The 17075-nt window shown below is 40.4% G+C and overlaps 1 protein-coding gene across 13 annotated transcripts in view; it reads left to right on the top strand.

Annotated features, from left to right (window-relative positions):
• Positions 1–17075, top strand: part of LRRFIP2 (LRR binding FLII interacting protein 2) — a 107185-nt gene that overhangs the window by 82122 nt on the left and 7988 nt on the right. For 9 of the 13 annotated variants that reach the window (XM_027587563.2, XM_027587562.2, XM_027587560.2 and 6 more), the window contains 5 exons: positions 5792–5884; positions 8163–8255; positions 13937–14038; positions 14311–14443; positions 16207–16256. In XM_027587563.2, coding sequence (XP_027443364.1) covers positions 5792–5884; positions 8163–8255; positions 13937–14038; positions 14311–14443; positions 16207–16256 — 471 coding nt within the window. The remainder of the gene's footprint in view (positions 1–5791; positions 5885–8162; positions 8256–13936; positions 14039–14310; positions 14444–16206; positions 16257–17075) is intronic. The other 4 variants (XM_027587567.2, XM_027587569.2, XM_027587573.1 and 1 more) reach the window with 1 other exon arrangement.

Raw genomic sequence — 17075 nt, 5'->3', positions numbered from 1 at the left:
TATTAGAGTTTTTATTTTATTTTATTTTTTTTAAAGATTTTATTTATTTATTTGACAGAGAGAGAAAGAGAGCACACAAGCAGGGGGAGCAGCAGCAGAGGGAGAGGGAGAAGCAGACTCCCCATTGAGCAGAGAGCCTAACACGGGGCTTGATCCCAGGGATCATGACCTGAGCGGAAGGCAGATGCTTAGCCAACTGAGCATCCAGGTGCCAGAGGTTTTAAAAATACAGAAAATAGCGGACTATTCTGAACCCTCCTAAAGCCCATCATCTACCTCCAGCAACCACCAACCCATGGCCAATTTTGTCCTATTTCCCCCACTCCTGTTCTTTGAGACAAGACCTCGGTAGGTCATATATTTTTTTAAGGTTTTATTTATTTATTTGAGTGGGTGAGCGAGATAGAGCGAGCATGAGCCAGGAAGGAGCAGAGGAAGAGGGAGAAGCAGACTCCCTGCTGAGCAGGGAGCCCAGTGTGGGGCTTGATCCTGGGACCCTGGGATCATGACCTGAGCCGAAGGCAGATGCTTAACCGACTGAACCACCCAGGCACCCCTCAGTATCTCATATTTTAATATGAGTTTAGGTATGACTCTAAACGAGAGGGACTCCCTCTTTTTTTTATAACCACAAGACCATTCACATCTAAAAAATTAAGAATAATTCCTTCATACTACCTATCCAACCATTGTTAAAATTTTAATTGTCTCAAATGTCCTAAGTGGTTTTCTTTTTTACACTTAAAAAAAAAAAACAACAAAACCCTGAGGATCCAGGTAAGTTCCATAAGTTGGAATTAGTTGTCATGTCTTTAAGTCTCTTTTTATTTATAGCTTTCCTTTCATCTCTCTCTTTTTTTTTTCCTCCCTTGCAATTTGTGTGTTGAAGAGACTGATTGCTTGTCTTAACAGTTTCTGACAGCCTTAGGGATTTTGCTGTTTCATTTCTATGGTGTCTTTAATGTGTTCCCTTTTCCTCTGTCTTTTCTGTAAACAGGTAGTCAGGTTTAGAGGCTTAACCAAATACAGGTGCAGCATTTTTGGCAAGTCTGCTTCACGGGTTTATCTTCTGGCAGGAGGCCCTGATGTATGGCCCTTTCTTTTTATAATGCTGTTGCTAGATGCTTCGATCTGTTAGTGGATCAGGGGTTACAAAATGGGATATATTAATTTTATCATTACTGTTTCATATTTCTTGTATTGTTTTAAAATGGATTGGAGATAAAATTCACATACCATCTAATTCATCCTTTTAAAAGGGTACAATTCAGGGGCTTTTGTATATTCATATTATGTGCAGCCGTCCCAGTTAGTTTTAGAGGACTGTGGTCATGTCATAAAGAAGCCTTGTACCCTTTAGCTGTCATTGCTCTGTCTCCTGCCCCTCAGCCCTGAGTAACTCGTCCACTTTCTGTCTCTATAGATTTCCCCATTCTAAACTTGCAGTCAATAGAGTCATAGCCTATGAAGGTGGCTTTTGAGACTGGCTTCTTTTATTTAGCTGAACTATTTTTGACATTCATCTGTGTTGTAGTGTGGGTGACTACTTCATTACTTTTTATGGCCTCATACTACCCCATTGCGTGGGCATACCACATTTCTTTGTTCATTTGTGTGTTGATGCACATGCTATGATGAATAATGCTGCTGTAAACATTTGTGTACAAGTCTGTGTGTGGACGTATGTTATCCTTTCTGTTAAGTGTGTACCTGGGAAGGGAGTTAGTTGCTGGATCATATGGCAGCTCTATGTTGAACCATTTGAGGAATGCCAGACCATTTTCCACAGTGGCCGCACCATTTCATGTTCTCACCAGTGGTGTATGTGAGTTCTGATTTCACCACAGCCTCATCAACACTTAGTATTGTCTGACTTTTTTTTTTTTACAGCCTTCCTAGCAGCTGTGGTTTTGATTTGCATTTTCCTGATGACTAATAATTATGAGTATATTTTCATATGCTTCCTTGGAGAAATAGCTATTCAGATCTTTTGCCTATTTTTATTTTATTATTTTTTAAAGATTTTATTTTTTGAGAGAAAGAGAAGAAAGAGAATGAGAGAGAGAGACCACAAGCAGGGGGAGGAACAGAGGGAAAGGAAGAAGTAGACTCCCTGCTGAGCAAGGAGCCTGATGCGGGGCTCCATCTCAGGACCCTGGGATCTGAGCTGAAGGCAGATACTTAACTGACTGAGCCATCCAGGTGCCCCTCTTTTGCCTATTTTTAAATTGGATTTTTTTTTTATTATTGAGTTGCAAGAGTTTATATATTCTAGATACAAATCCTTTATCAGATACAACTTAAAAAATATTTTAAAATATCATTATGAAGTCAAGAATACAAGCGTTTGATGATCTGAATTCATTGTAGCTTTTATTCTTTTGATTTTCAAATTGTTCAACCTTTAATCTGAACATGTTCAGGTTGATTACCAAGTAATTTTTTTTTTTTTTTAAAGATTTTATTTATTTATTTGAGAGAGAGAGAATGAGAGATAGAGAGCACGAGAGGGAAGAGGGTCAGAGGGAGAAGCAGACTCCCCGCTGAGCAGGAGCCCGATGCGGGACTCGATCCCGGGACTCCAGGATCATGACCTGAGCCGAAGGCAGTCGCTTAACCAACTGAGCCACCCAGGCGCCCAATTACCAAGTAATTTTGACATGAGTCTAAGTTGTTTTTTTTTTTTAAATAAATTCTGTCTAGCACAAGAAAGTGTTCCAGGCTCATCTGGTACATTTCCTGCTCCAGACCTGGAGCTGTTTGTCCAAGGAGCCTTGGTTCTTTTAGTGAGGTGGTGTGGGCGCTGGAGAGCTCTTGCCACCAAGAAGATAACTGTTTATAAAGGCCTTTTTAGTGGAATATCAGGGAAATATTTATGTGGGATACTTTTTTGTTTTTAAAGTCAAAGTCAAAATATATTATGAATTTATGCTGGTAGTTCTAGTTCATGTTCAGGACTCTGGCATTTTTCCTTACCCTCTCTGTTTTACATATGTGTATCTCTTTTTTCCCACTGCCATGCCAGTTCTCAAAGTCACTGGGGGATGATAGTAATTATGTTATATTCTGTTCTCTTTGCTCTATCCCACAGTGCTCAGAATAGCAATACCAATGTTGCCACAAGTGATATAATTACTGAAAATAGTTAAAAGTTTTTTTGTTTTGTTCTGGTTGGCTGTTATTTTGCTGCTATACTATGTATAGTCCAACCATTGTTTTTTAAGTTACTCGAAATAGTTTCTCTGTGCTTATGCTGCTAACTGGATGTATAATTTAGGCTCACTGCGTTTTATTTTCAATACTTAGGAATTGCTTTAAAAATTTTTATCTTTAGACTATTTTTGCTTTTAATTGTGATAAAAATATAACAAAATTTACCATCTTAACCATTTTAAGGTGTTACAGTTCAGACAGTTCAGTAATATCAAGTATATTCACATTGTTGTGCAATGGGAACTTTTTCATCTTGCAGAACTGAAACTCTGTACTCTTTAAACAACAGCCCCCCGGCCGCCCCCAGCTCCTGGCAACCACCATTCTACTCTCTCTCTCTCTCTCTCTCTCTCTCTCTCTCTCTGACTTTGGCTACTCTAGGTATCTCATAAAAGTGAAATCATGCAGCATTTGACTTTTCGTGACTGGGCTTCATATAATGCTTTCAAGGCTTATCCATGTTGTATTGTAGCATGTGTCAGAATTTCCTTCCTGAATAATAATATTCCGGTGTATGTATGTACCACATTTTGTGTATCCATTCATCTGTCTGTGGACACTTGGGTTGCTTCCATCAGGAATTGCTTTTTGAATTTAATTTTGTTTTACAGTTACATAAGATATCTACATGTATCTGAAGTGAAATCAACAAAGAAGTCAATCTTCTATCTCTGTTCATCCCAATTTCTTGAGGGGATTTTTTTAAATTAAATGCTTTATCCTTCCATTTTTTAACTTAAGAAGATAGATATATTTTGGTATTTGAAAAAGTATATACAAATATATGTTTTTTTATCCCCCCTTTCTTAGAAAATGGTAGCATACTATAAATACTGCTCGACACCTTGCTCTTTATCACCTTATGACTGTGGGTCTTCTTCATTCCTTGGTATTACTCCATAGTGATTCCATGGTGCACATGTACTATAGTTTATTCCACCAGCTCCCTGTTGATGGACATCTGAATTGTTTACAGTCTTTTGCTGTTAAAAATAGTGCTGCAAAAATGATGTACTACATAAGTCTTTTTGCATTTTTGCCAGGATAGCCAGGGGAGTCATCAAAGTGGGGTTTATTGGGTCAAAAGGCATGCTCATTCTGCTGGATACTGCCAGTTTTCCCTTTGTATTAGTTATACCGTTTTGGATTCCTGCCAGAATGTATGAGAGGGCCTGTTTCCATCCCCACAGTATTTTCCTGAATACGTTGTCAAGTTTTTGGACTTCTACTAGTGTTTAAGTGAGACATACAGTTTTAATTTATTGTTCTTTTAGTACGATCATCTTTTTATATTCAGAGTGATTTCTTTTTCTTTTTCTGTGAACTGTCCATTTCTTAACTATTTTACTGTTTTTTTCTTTTTAGAGGCTCTATATAGAAAGACAATAACCTTCTGTTTCTGATAAAAGTTGCAGGGGTTTTTTTTTGTAGTTTATCATTTGTGTTTTTACCTTGCTTAGAGTGCCTTTTGCCATTCAAAAGTTTTTATGTAGTCTAACATTACCCATTTACCTTTCTTGCTGGTGGATTTTTAGGTCATTTTTCAGTAACATTTTTTTCCTACTCTTTGGAATTCACTCATTTTTTTCTCAAGTAACTGTATCCTTCTTTCCTTTTCTCTTTTTTTTTCTCTCTTTTTTCCATACACTTCCAATCCATTTGAAATTTGTCCTGGTGTATAGTGTGAGGTGTGGTTCCAATTTCCTTTTTCCATTTGGATATCCAGTTATTCCAGCCTCATTTACATAAAACTATCTTTTCTCATTGATTTGAGATGATCTTTTTGTTTTGTTTTTGCTTAGTACATTTGCACATGTAACTGGGTGTATTTCTGGATTTTCTCTTCTCCTTTCATCTGTATTCAAAAGCCCTTACAAACATTGTTTTAATTATATTGACCTTACGTCTAGTGAAGCTGGCTTTCTTCTTTATCATTATTTTTTTCCTGGCTGTTTTTTCTTATGTTTTTCTTCCAAATAAACTTTATAATCAATTTGTCAAGCTCTGGTGAGAAAAAAGCGTAATGGTATTTTTATTTGGACTGCATTAAATGTATAGATTAATTTGGGGGAGAACTGACATTTTATGATACTACGTCCTTTTATCCAGGATAGTGTGCCTTTCTGTTTGGTCCTACTTCTCTGTCCCTCAGGAATATTTTATATGATTTTCCTCATACTGAGTTTGGGTATTTCTTGTAAGTTTACATGTGTGTTTTTAAAAATTTTATTTTTTGATATTGTGTTTATTATATTTTCTCTCTAGATTTTATTTATATTTGTGAGGATTATTGGATTTTATATGTTAATTTTGTAACCTCTTTATTAAGTCTTCTCATCGTTCTCAGTAACTTTGCCATTGATTAGTCTGGGTTTTCTAGCTATATACTCCTAGGAGATGAAAAATGTTAATTTTCTGAACCTTTCCATTGAATACAGAATTTTTCTAAGTTATTATGCATGGGAAGTCCAAGTATGTGTCTGGAGGTCAGTCTTAGCCTCTGTATTATTATATTGTAGATGTGCCAGTTTGTTGTGTGCCATTATCTGTATAAGCTGTATCATTTGTTTATTAACAGGAGTTAGAAAGGCAGAAACATATGTGTAGTGTGCTACAGCATAAGATGGATGAACTTAAAGAAGGCCTTCGACAGAGAGATGAGCTCATTGAGGTATGTGCATGAACTGTGGAAATACTTAATTTTGAACAAAATGCATTGAATGGGACAAGGGGGTTGGTGTGTGTTGGGAGGGAAGGGAGTTAAAATGCCACAGAGTTTCCTTGTCTCTTCATCTTGGGTGTACCCTAAAATTTCACACTCATGAAACAAAGTCAGGCTTAAAAAGTTAATGCTACCAACCTTTTTTTTTTTTTTTTAATGCTACCAACCTTATAAACATTCCCCCTTGTAATAGCAAAAGCTTTGTAATTATCTTTTATTCCTAAGCACATTGTTTCCTAAAGATATCTTAGGAGATGGGCAAAAGGAAAAATTATGAGTACCATTATTCTTTGGAATGTAGTGAATGCTGTCTGCTGGGACAGCATTCTTGGGGAATTAGATGTTTGCTCTTCACTGAGGTAGATCTGTTCTGCGGCAGCTAAAGGAAAAGAGCTAGGCAAGAAAGACAACTTCTGTACGCAAACCTGGAGGTTGGCAGGTTGTGCTGGTGGAGGAACCCCTGAGTGCCCCAGTGTTGGCAGCATCCTTAGGAATGTGAAGCTGTGGGGTCCACCAAGAAATCTTTGAAAGCATTTATTGTCCTTTTGTTCCTGCTACCTTGTGAGCATCTCTGTTTTTCTTTAAATGTGGTTTTTCCTCTTGAGGAGGGTTTTCCTCGTGTATTATAAGTATGCCGGGAAGGGCTCTTGCACACTGGCATGCTGTGGTTATCAAAGGTGTCTTATGTTAACTTAATGTTGATGACAGGGGGAGTTATTTCAGGAAGGCCAGTTCTTCCTGATCCCTGGGAGATGCCTCCCGCACCACACGCACCACACTCATACTCATCCACGTTCCTGTCGCTCAGGACCCACCCCGCCCCCACTTTATTCCCCTCCCTTCTCCTCTCTTCCCTGCCCCACTTAATCTCTCACCCTGTAAATGACTTTTAAAAAAAAAATTTACTAGAGGAAAACAAATGACTACTTTTCTATTTGTGGATTTGTGTTAACTTTTCTTCATTCTTGAGAATGATTGAATTGAATGTAGCCTGCAGATTCAGTTTGTGAATGCTAAATGCAGACACACATAACCCTTTGAAAATACCAGATTACACGTGAAGTTAGTTGTCTTAGTTTTTCCATTTTTGGCATGAAAGCATATTATCTAAATTTTGTATCCTCCTCGTATTTAAAAATAATGAGAATTCCTCTCCTTTTTTGTCCGTTTGTGTTTTTTGTGTCTATATGCCAGCCACTTGCTATTTCTTTTTCTAATTAAGATACATACTTTTCCCCACTTTTGATTTCAAAAGAATAATAAAACTGCTTTGGCAGCTGCTTCTCAGATTTAGTAGTTTAAGTTAGAATTGGTTAAGTGTTTTAGTTTTTAATTTGATGATTGTGCTTAAGAGGAATTGTAATGCTTGATTCCCATAACTTGGCACTGTGGTTTCTTTAAAAGCGGAGGGTGCTATAGTGCGAACTTTAAAGACCTTAGTTTTAGGAGTTTTCCCGTTTAGAATTAACATCTCTTAGATGTTCATACCCATGCGTATGTGTAACTCAAAAACCTCGAATATGACAAAATAATGCTTTTTGGTCTTTCACGGTAAAGTAGGTAAGAAATGTGTAAGTAGGAAAAGTAGGAAATGGTAATTTACCAATAATTCTTAAAAGAAAACCTGTTACATATTCAAGGGTATAAATTGAGCCTTGTTGTTTAAGAATTGCTACATGCTGAATTCTAGTTTTTCTAAAAAAATAAAAATATGTTCCTTCAAATTCATGATATTCTTGCTGTCGTAGGTTCTGCTAACAAATTCAAAATGATTAAGCTGAGATATGTCTTGTATTTTTTAGTTCTGCTTAAGAAAATAAAGTTTAAAACTACGGCTTGTTCTCTGTGTTAAGGATCATGTGTTCATGAGCAAATCTGAATTTCCCTCTCTAGAAATGTAAGTTGCTCCATGTTTGGAAAAAAGGCAGTTCTCAGAGGAAGAGCACACACACGGAGCTGCGTGTACACACAAACCCTAACTGGCTTGCTGCCACAGAGCTGTTCTTCCCGCTTCCCTTGTGGCAAGCCAGCGGGAGTCCTGTCGCCAAGACACTGGATGTCATCTTTCCCTTTAGCGAGTAACTCTTTGCCTGTTGAGCACAGACTTTCTTTCTCCCTTTGTTAAGTTTCTTTATCAGCTTTATTTTTTGTTCTCTTTTCCTCCCTCTGACCCCCTCCGTTTTTTCTTTCTGCTCTTTTATTACTTCTCTCCCCACTTCCTCTGCAGGAGAATCAGCGAATGCAGCAGAAAATAGACACCGTGACAAAAGAGGTGTTTGACCTCCAGGAGACACTTCTTTGGAAAGATAAAAACATTAGGGTATGAAATGAAATTGGGCTTTGGTCTGAAGCTCATCGATGAGGAATAGACCAATATAATTTAACTTAGAGATTCCTAAAAATCTGTCCTTTTGGTTATTTTTGAGCATTTATACACTGAAATGGGAATAAGGAGAAGACAGAAAAAAACTTCCAGAGGGAAAACTTGATACTGTGCCTGGAAAGAACTCTTCTTGCTAGCAGGACTCTGGGCTTTGTGAAACCTACAAAGTAGGAACTTTCTAGGGAAGTTTATTTCCCCAGGATTCTCATCCAGAAGCAGCCACAGGCATTTAATTCAAACTCTGTGGGTAAACTTGATATTCTTACATTGCAAGAATTTTGGATGAGAAGCAAGAGAACAGTGAGTGGGGGGTGGAGGACAAGTAATTAGCCTCCCATAAATCCTTGGTGAATAAAATAGGAAGAGATTAACATCAATTTAGTTACGGAAGTGGATAGGAATGTAAGATTTGCCAGAGTTGCCAAACCATGACATCATCTCTAATTATAACCCCATGACTCCCCAAAGCGGGGGCCCAGATAAGGAAAGTCTTCAGTGTTTTTTTTGCACAGGAGGCTCGAAAAATTCCCACCAGTTCATCCTGTGTCACCCTTTGACATGCGCCCCATCTCACGCTGTGAGCTCTCTGTTCCCTGTCCTGCACTGGGGGTGCCACACAGCCATAGCTGCCAGAGGCTTACCTTGTCTGGGAAGGGCTATGGCCGAGGAAGCAGAGAGAAGGAAGGAATCCCTTGTCCTCAGAACACAGAAAGTTTTGTTATCTTGAGGTTAGGTGGTGTAGGGAAAAGTTGGCAAAGATCCCCAAGAACACCTGTGATAGACATGCCTGGATGAGCAGTCTTCTGGGTCATAGCCTTCATTGTTGGGGGGAAGGGTTCTCGCATCTAGTTCTTTTCATACATCCAAGGACATATCCTCTTTTTTTTTTTTTTTTAAGATTTTATTTATTTATTTGAGAGCACCAGCTTGGGGGGGTGGTGCAAAGGGAGAGGGAGAAGCAGACTCCCCGCTGAGCAGGGGCCTTACTTGCTGGATCCTAGGACCCCAAGATCATGACCTGAGCAGAAGACAGACACTTAACCGACTGAGCCACCCGGGTGCCACCTCCCATCCTCTTATTAATAAACACATGGGAAACAAAATTACTTCTTAAGAGCTTTTAATATTTAAATACTGAGTTTCTAAAATTCCACCCAAAATTAGAAGAGCCTTCTGGAATATAACAACTGTTGAGTTTTGAAATTTTGATTGTGAACTACTGATCTTATTTACATTTTTACTTGGGGAATTTAAAATGAGATGTGAAAAAAATGTATGGCACAAAGTAGGTCATTTGTAAAGGTTAGTTAAAGTCTGGTCACTAGAATGGTCTTCTTTTAGGACCTTAACATAATTTTCTTTATGTTATTGTCCATGATTTGTAGGTCCATGATTTCTATTTTGTATAATTATCTTAGTATTTACACCGATTATTTTGGATCAGCCATAGGAAAACCCCAAACCACTCAGTCCAATAAAATAGCTATTCAAAATAAAACAAAAATTTATTTTCTACCAAAAAGATGGTGCTCATAGTTAAGACAAGTTATTTGACTTTTAAATATTCATGGCATTGTTGAATGAGTAAGTGGCTATCTTCTTTCTGTATGGTATATAATAATGTGTTCCTTTGGCTTTTTAAAAAAATTAAACTTAAAAAATCTTTTTGAGGTAATTGTAGATTCACATGCAGTTGTAAGAAGTAATACAGACAGGTCCTGTATGCCCTTTATCTAGTCTTCCCCAAATGGAACATCTTGCAAAAACTATGGTACAGTATCACAGCCAGGAAACTGACCTTGCTATAGGCAAAATACAGAACATTTTCACTACCACAAAGGATGTCTCCTGTTGCCCTTTTATGGCCTCATCTACTACCTTTCCTACTCCTCCCCAAGCCCTGGCAACCACTAATCTGTTCTCATTTCTGTAATTTTGCCATTATAAGACCATTATATAAATAGAATAAAAAAGTATTTAACCCTCTGGGGTTATGTTTTTCCCTCAGCATGATTACCTTGAGATTTATCCAAGTTGCGTGTATCAGTAGTTGGTCCCTCTGACTTTTTAGGAAACTCTCAATTGTGGTAAAATACAAATAATGTCAAGTTTACCACTTTAACCATTTTTCAGTGTAGAGTCTGGTGGTATTAAGGACATTCACACTGTTGTGCTGCCGTCACCACCGTCCATCTCCAGAGCTCTTTGATCTTGCAGAACCCAAACTGTGCCCATTAAACAGCTCCCCCCGTCGTCCTCCCTATAGTCCCTGGCAGCCACCATTCTACTTTCTGTCTCTCTGGATTTACTCTTCTAGGTACCTCATATAAGTAGAGTCCTAGAGTCTTTGTCTTTTTGTGACTGGCTTATTTCACTTAGCATCATGTCCTCAAGGTTTAACTGTGGTCGGGCATGTGTCAGAATGTCCTTCCTTTTTAAGGCCGAAGGATAGTTCATTGTACGTGTGTACCACATTTTGTTTATCCATTCATCGGTTGGTGAACAGATAGTTGGTTTGCTTCCACCTTTTGGCTATTGTGAATAATGCTGCTGTGCACATGAGTTTGCAAATACCCCTTTGTGGCCCTGCTTTCATTTCTTTGGGTTGATACCCAGGGATGGAATTGCTGCATAATATGGTAGTGGTATGTTGAAGTTTTTTGAGGAATATCCAGACTGTCTTCCACAGCAGCGGTACCATTTTCCATTCTCATCAGCATTGCACAAGGGTTCCATGACGAGCACTTGTTTTTGGTTTTTCTGATAGCCATCCTAGTGTGGTCCTCCCATGACTCGCACAAGACACATTTTCAATTTAGTCAGTGACTACCTCACGTATCCCTCGTCTCCAGTTTCATTTTCAAGATTTAAAGTCAGTAACTTAATAAAGGAACATGACCTTTATTCTCATGTTAAGAGTTTGGTTTTCTTTGGCTCTCCTTCATCGATCCTTGTGGTCATGCTCGTAGCCCTAAAGCAGTTCCAAGTGCCAGGGGGCTACATGTGGAATAAGCACATACAAAGGACTGGACTGGTGTATCTGGATAGCCCCGTGTGAGACTCCATCCCATTCTGACTAAAGATATTTCTGGCCCCATGGAATTACATGGAGAAATAACCTTTTGCCCCCAGAATTCAGCCTGTTACACATATCTTTCAGGCTTCTTGACACTAGAATTTGAGGTTAGGTCGGGGTAAAGAATTATTTAGGTCTCCACAAGCATGTAGTTTTTATTCTAAGCGGGGAAAAAAAATCTATAAGAGCTATTATTGAATGCAAACACAGGGTATCGGTTTTAATGGTCAGGTGCTACAGAGGATTTCAGATCCGGTGTGACTACATTTGCTCCAATTATAAGGTATTTCAGTAGCCCCCAAACTTTGTGGTGAGATGGGAGAACTTATAGGATGTATTTTATTTTCCCGTCCATAATTATGGGAAGATGAAGTTAAAAAGTCCAAAAGCAAAGATAAAACCCATTGCTATAAGATGTAGGAAGAAGAGCAAATGGCATTTTGTAGCATTTGCTAGAATTTCTAGTTTCAAATTGGTCTGTTCCTAAAAGATCTTGTGTATTTAGTGGTGTTGTTTATGTAGAGCATGTTGTGGCAGTGATCACTGACCCGGTTATACATGGTGATGCATGGCATAACTATGCACGCAGATACCGATAACCCACAAATACCTAACCCCACAGAGGTTAAAGTGTCTGTCAACAGAGGGGAAAATATTGCTTGTGCTTTTTTTGTCCTGATGTTAACATTTGTTATTAATGTAATGGAGTAATAGTAGCTTGAAGTGTTAGGGTAAATGCCTCGTGATGCTAGAAACTGAAATGATTAACACAAAGGCAGACTCAAGACATGCCATATGGTGTGAATGTAAATTGCTGGAAGGAAATTAGATATTGGTGTTGCAGTTTGGGTAAGTACGGGGTAGGGCTACTTATAGGCTACTTTTCCAGCAGCATCTGGGATGACAGTAAGGAAACATAATTGTGGCCTTCTTGGGGCTGTGATATAGAAAAAGTGTGCAAAGGCTTTGAAACCAAAAAGAACTGGATTCACTTTCTGACTTTGTCACTTACTGCGACTTTGGGCAAAAAAAATATATATAAAACCTCTGAGCTTCAATTTTCTGATCTGTGAAATGGGGATAAGACAAGTGCAGGATATATAAGGGAGAAATTATATATATATAAATATATTAGGGCAAGATTATATGTCTTTGTAGCAGTGCCTGTTGTATAATTCGAGCCACATGGTTGGTGGTCGCTAGCGTCCCTTATCGCCAGTTCGGGTGCACGGTAAGATTAGAATGATTTAGAACATTGTCCAACTACTCAGCAGTCAGTAATGAAGCAGTTGGCTCATTTCTAACCCCATAAGGCTAGAGGAAAGTTACCTGTTGTAGTTTAACTTTGTGGCCTATTGGGGCTGTTGGGAGAAAATATGAAATATAGGAACACTTGTGTAGAGAAAGGCTTTTTCAGAATAGTCCAGCCGTCAGGTGTCTGCATAGATTGCCTGCCTGGGGTATGTTTTGAATTCTGGGTTATTTCATTACATAGAACAGATCCGATTTGTCACTGATGACCCAGGCGTGTGTCTGCTTCTGCCCCGTTGGCCACAGCTCTGACAGTTGTGATTCAGGCGGGGGGCGTGGGGGGGTGGTGCTGGCGATCCAAGTGGAAAGAAAGTGGTAGGCTTTTCCTGCGCCTTCCGGGACTCGCACAGCAGCAGTGCTTACGCTGTGTACGTGGGGTGGTGCTGCTGTTGTCCCTTCTGTCACTCAGATGAGAGATCTGAGGCTTACCTAAGTGAGTACGTGCCGGGACTCGAAAGCCTGACCCCCAAACCCATATTCTGCGGCACTCCATAGGTGGGCTGTATTTATTTTGTCAGGGTTTTATTTTCCTTTTTCCCATTTAGAAAGGTGTATCAGAAACCAGATTCTTAATTGTATTTAACTAAATTACAAAACACAGGTCCTTGGGAATCCCTTTGGAGATTAGCTATTTTGAATTAAGTGGTATTTGAGGAATATTTTGTGGCACTGCTTGGAGAACACTCACTATAGCCAATATTTAATTAAAATACCTTGTGCGTACTGGTGATTTTTTCTTCCAGGGCCATTAAAATTTTTTTAACTATAAAATTAGTCTTCCTAGTTAAGAAATTTCACTGTGTTCTTGAATGAACAATTTTAGTTAAACGTGAAATGTATTTGTTTGCTTGTTTGGGTCACCATATGAAAATGTAGTAAGGTCAGTAAGGAAAACTTTAATATGACTGCTGTCTTCATCTTCCTTTTCCTGTTTTTTTTTCATCAACTGGAAAAGAAAGATCACTTCTCCTGCCTGATGTGACAAGCATGTTTTGACGAATTGATGCACGATTAATCAGTTTCTGTTAAAACTCTCCTGTGGAGATGTGTGTCCATATGACTTTGTACTTCTTCCCATATCTAACTGCCGGTCTCCAAGCTTTTACCACCCCCTTGTCTTTTATGCCCTCGTCTTTGTTTATTTGAAGTAGGTGCTAGGTGCTCTCTGCTACCTCTTTCACTTGCTCTTTTTCTGTGCCATTCTTTCCCTTGCTGCCCTGTCTAAAACCAGGCCCTAGAGAAACAGAAAGGATACATTGCCTGCCTTAGGAATGAGCGAGATACGCTCAGAGAGGAGCTGGCTGACCTGAAGGAGACAGTGAAGACAGGAGAGGTACGTTAGCTTTAGCCTGGAGTTCCAAGTCCCTCACTGCTTTAGTCTTCCTTCCTTTCATCCTGTTATTTTTCTCAGCCCGAAGACAAACCAGTGTTCATTCTTCAGTGCAGATTTGGTAGGTTTCAGTCATTTCTTCTACGGACCTGTATTCCATGTAACTAGTTCTAACCTGGTGTTATCTGTGGCAAACATATTGTCACAGTCACCTCACAGAGCATACTGCCATGTGGGCCATGTTTTGTGACCGTGGGTTTTCTCCTTCTCCACAGAAACATGGCTTAGTTATAATCCCCGATGGCACTCCCAATGGTGATGTCCGTCATGAACCAGTGGTTGGAGCCATCACCGTGGTGTCTCAGGAGGCTGCTCAGGTCTTGGAGTCTGCAGGAGAAGGTCCACTAGGTAGGACATGGTTGCTGCTCTGTTGGCTTGGGTTTACTGTTCGGCTAGACTTCCGGCTTACTCATAGCCCATCTTGGAAAACAAAAACAACACAAGGGCTGTCTGAGGTTTAACTGAATTCTTCACAGGAAGAAATCTGGGCACAGTGTCTTTAGGCACCCTTGAACTTGGGAAACCAGCATCTGGGTCACTGTAAGGCCTCTGGATGGAAGCACGTTGGTGGATACACATTGCTTTTTTACTTAGATACAAACCTTCCTGGAAGAGAGAATCCAGTGTATGTGTCCCAAGGAACCGGTGGGCTGGTAGGGGACTTCCCCAGGTGTGTTTTAAGTTTCTGCTTCCTGGAGAATCTGGTTTTATGCTCTGCTACTTATCCCAGGGTCCTGTAGCTCTTTGCTACTGCATTTCTTAAGGCAAGAAACAGGTGACCAAGAAGTCAGATCTTAGAGGAGTGTTCTTTCTAGAGCAGGGCTTCTGAGCCTCTTAACATCTAAGCCTCTTAAATTTAAACTTTGGAGACTTTAATAACACCTCTCCCAGGAAACCACACAGATGCCCATCCACTGGCTCCATGAAGAATTCTGCTCTAGAGGAAGGAAAATAGCACAGATACTCTTAACGCCAGTTCACTTTTTTTTTCTTTTGTTTTCATATATGTGTAGGTTTCCTAGAGGAGTGGGACTTTGTCAGAGTTAGTAAACACATTCTCCGATGCACAGAATTGCAGAAACAGAGCACTTTGATATAGCAGAGGATGCGGGCTAGGCAGTGGGAGCTGCTCTAGAGAATGCACTGAGTGTGTGGCTGGGGGCAGCCCAGAGCTTCCCCTGCTTGCTTGGAAGGTACTGGGGAAGCCAGCACTTAACATTTGGCCGTGACCCTAATTGGTTGTGGGAGGCACTGTCTCGGTGTCGCCTGCTGCTTGTACTCATCTGTGGTCCTCCTCACCCTGAGGGGCTTGTGTTAATGGCATGCTTGGGAAGCAGCGGCCCTCCCCCCAGGCCAGGAGCAAGCCCTGGCAATCCTGCCGCCAGGCCTCAGATTAGCCCTTGACTGCCTGCACCTTTGAGTTGGGCCCCCGCTCGCCTGTGTAGGCCTTTGCTTCTTCCCTGTCGTGTTCTCATTTTCCCTGTTCCATTCTCCCCACCCAGGCCCCTTTGTACCCTGTCTGTCTTCTCTCCCAGATTTTGTTTGCTCCTATGGGAGCACCCCAGCATTCTAGTTGTCTGTCTGCTGGTGAAAGCTTGCACGTCTTTTTTTTCTTTTTTCTTTAAGATTTTATTTATTTTTCGACAGAGAGACAGTGAGAGAGGGAACACAAGCAGGGGGAGTGGGAGAGGGAGCAGCAGGCTTCCCGCGGAGCAGGGAGCCCGATGCGGGGCTCGATCCCAGGAGCCTGGGATCATGACCTGAGCCGAAGGCAGGCGCTTAACGACTGAGCCACCTGGGCGCCTGCTTGCACATTTTTGAAATAAGGAAGTGATCTTTGTACTTTGGTTTGTCTTTCAGGGGAAAATCACTGCCCTTGGGAGCAAATGTTGTATTTAGTGCCTTGATAGCTATCCGTTGTGTGGAAATATGTGTTGAATAATTAAGTACTTTTCCTTAGCACCTTTAACTTAAGCCTTCATTTCTTTTGATATTGAAAGCTGTAAGTTAAAAGATAATGTATGCTGCTTTTGATTTTCAAGAATAATTTTTAATTGTTTTGGTATTATATCCTCACAAATTTAGTTTACAACCTTTTCCATTTGTTTTAGATGTCAGGCTACGAAAACTTGCTGGAGAAAAGGAGGAGCTACTATCACAGGTAAAGGCATTCTTCTCACCGGAAGGTAATGTTAATTTAACGGACTAAATAAATCACATGGCAAAACATTAGTGAATTAAAATATACACAAGAAAGAAACATGCTTATTTCAAACACCAGTACTCAAGATTTGAAGGACAAAAAGATAAATTCATATTTTGCCTTTGTTGTTTCCTGTTCCTTAAAAAAAAAAAAATGTATCAGATGTGGAGTTTAAGGAGTTAAATAGTGGTACCACGCTTGTTGTCAAGACAGGAGTTCCGTGCTCTGCCTCCTCACATTTACCCCGGCCACTCTGATTGGTTTAGCACGTTCTCTCCGTGTGTCCTGCTCTTGTGTATTTCCATCCCACACGCTCACGTTGCTTCCTGATGGTTCTGTCTGAGGCACTGTTGACATCCTTCTGTGGAAGAAGACCATCTAGCCTTCTGTCCCCAGCACGCACACCCTTCCCATCCCCTGTCGTCCTGGTGAAGGCCCAGCGCACCTCCTGTCTGCGTGTGTTCTCAGGGCTCGTGAGTGCCACTTGCCGTGGAGCCCCGCAACATTGCAGGGCCACCTTTCCTCCTCTTCACAGCTCTAGCTCCCCCGGAGTTAATCCTTTGGCTTTTCTTTTCCTCTGCTTGGTTTCCTGTGTATTTAATACCAGTGTAGCTGCCGCATCGGCAACGGTAGTTAAATCTGCTCTTAGCGTTTTCAGATGCACCAAGTACTCTCTCAGTTCCACTTCCTGAGTTCTTGGAGCATCTGACCTGGCCCAGTGGGAACATCATGGCCCGCTCTGTCTGCACCCAGCCAGCCTGCCCTTCGTTGCTACCT

This window comes from Zalophus californianus, chromosome 1, assembly GCF_009762305.2.
Source record: "Zalophus californianus isolate mZalCal1 chromosome 1, mZalCal1.pri.v2, whole genome shotgun sequence".
NCBI classification, from domain to species: domain Eukaryota; kingdom Metazoa; phylum Chordata; class Mammalia; order Carnivora; family Otariidae; genus Zalophus; species Zalophus californianus.
The sequence above is the reverse complement of the archived record's forward strand: the minus strand, read 5'-3'. Positions and strand labels throughout refer to the sequence as shown.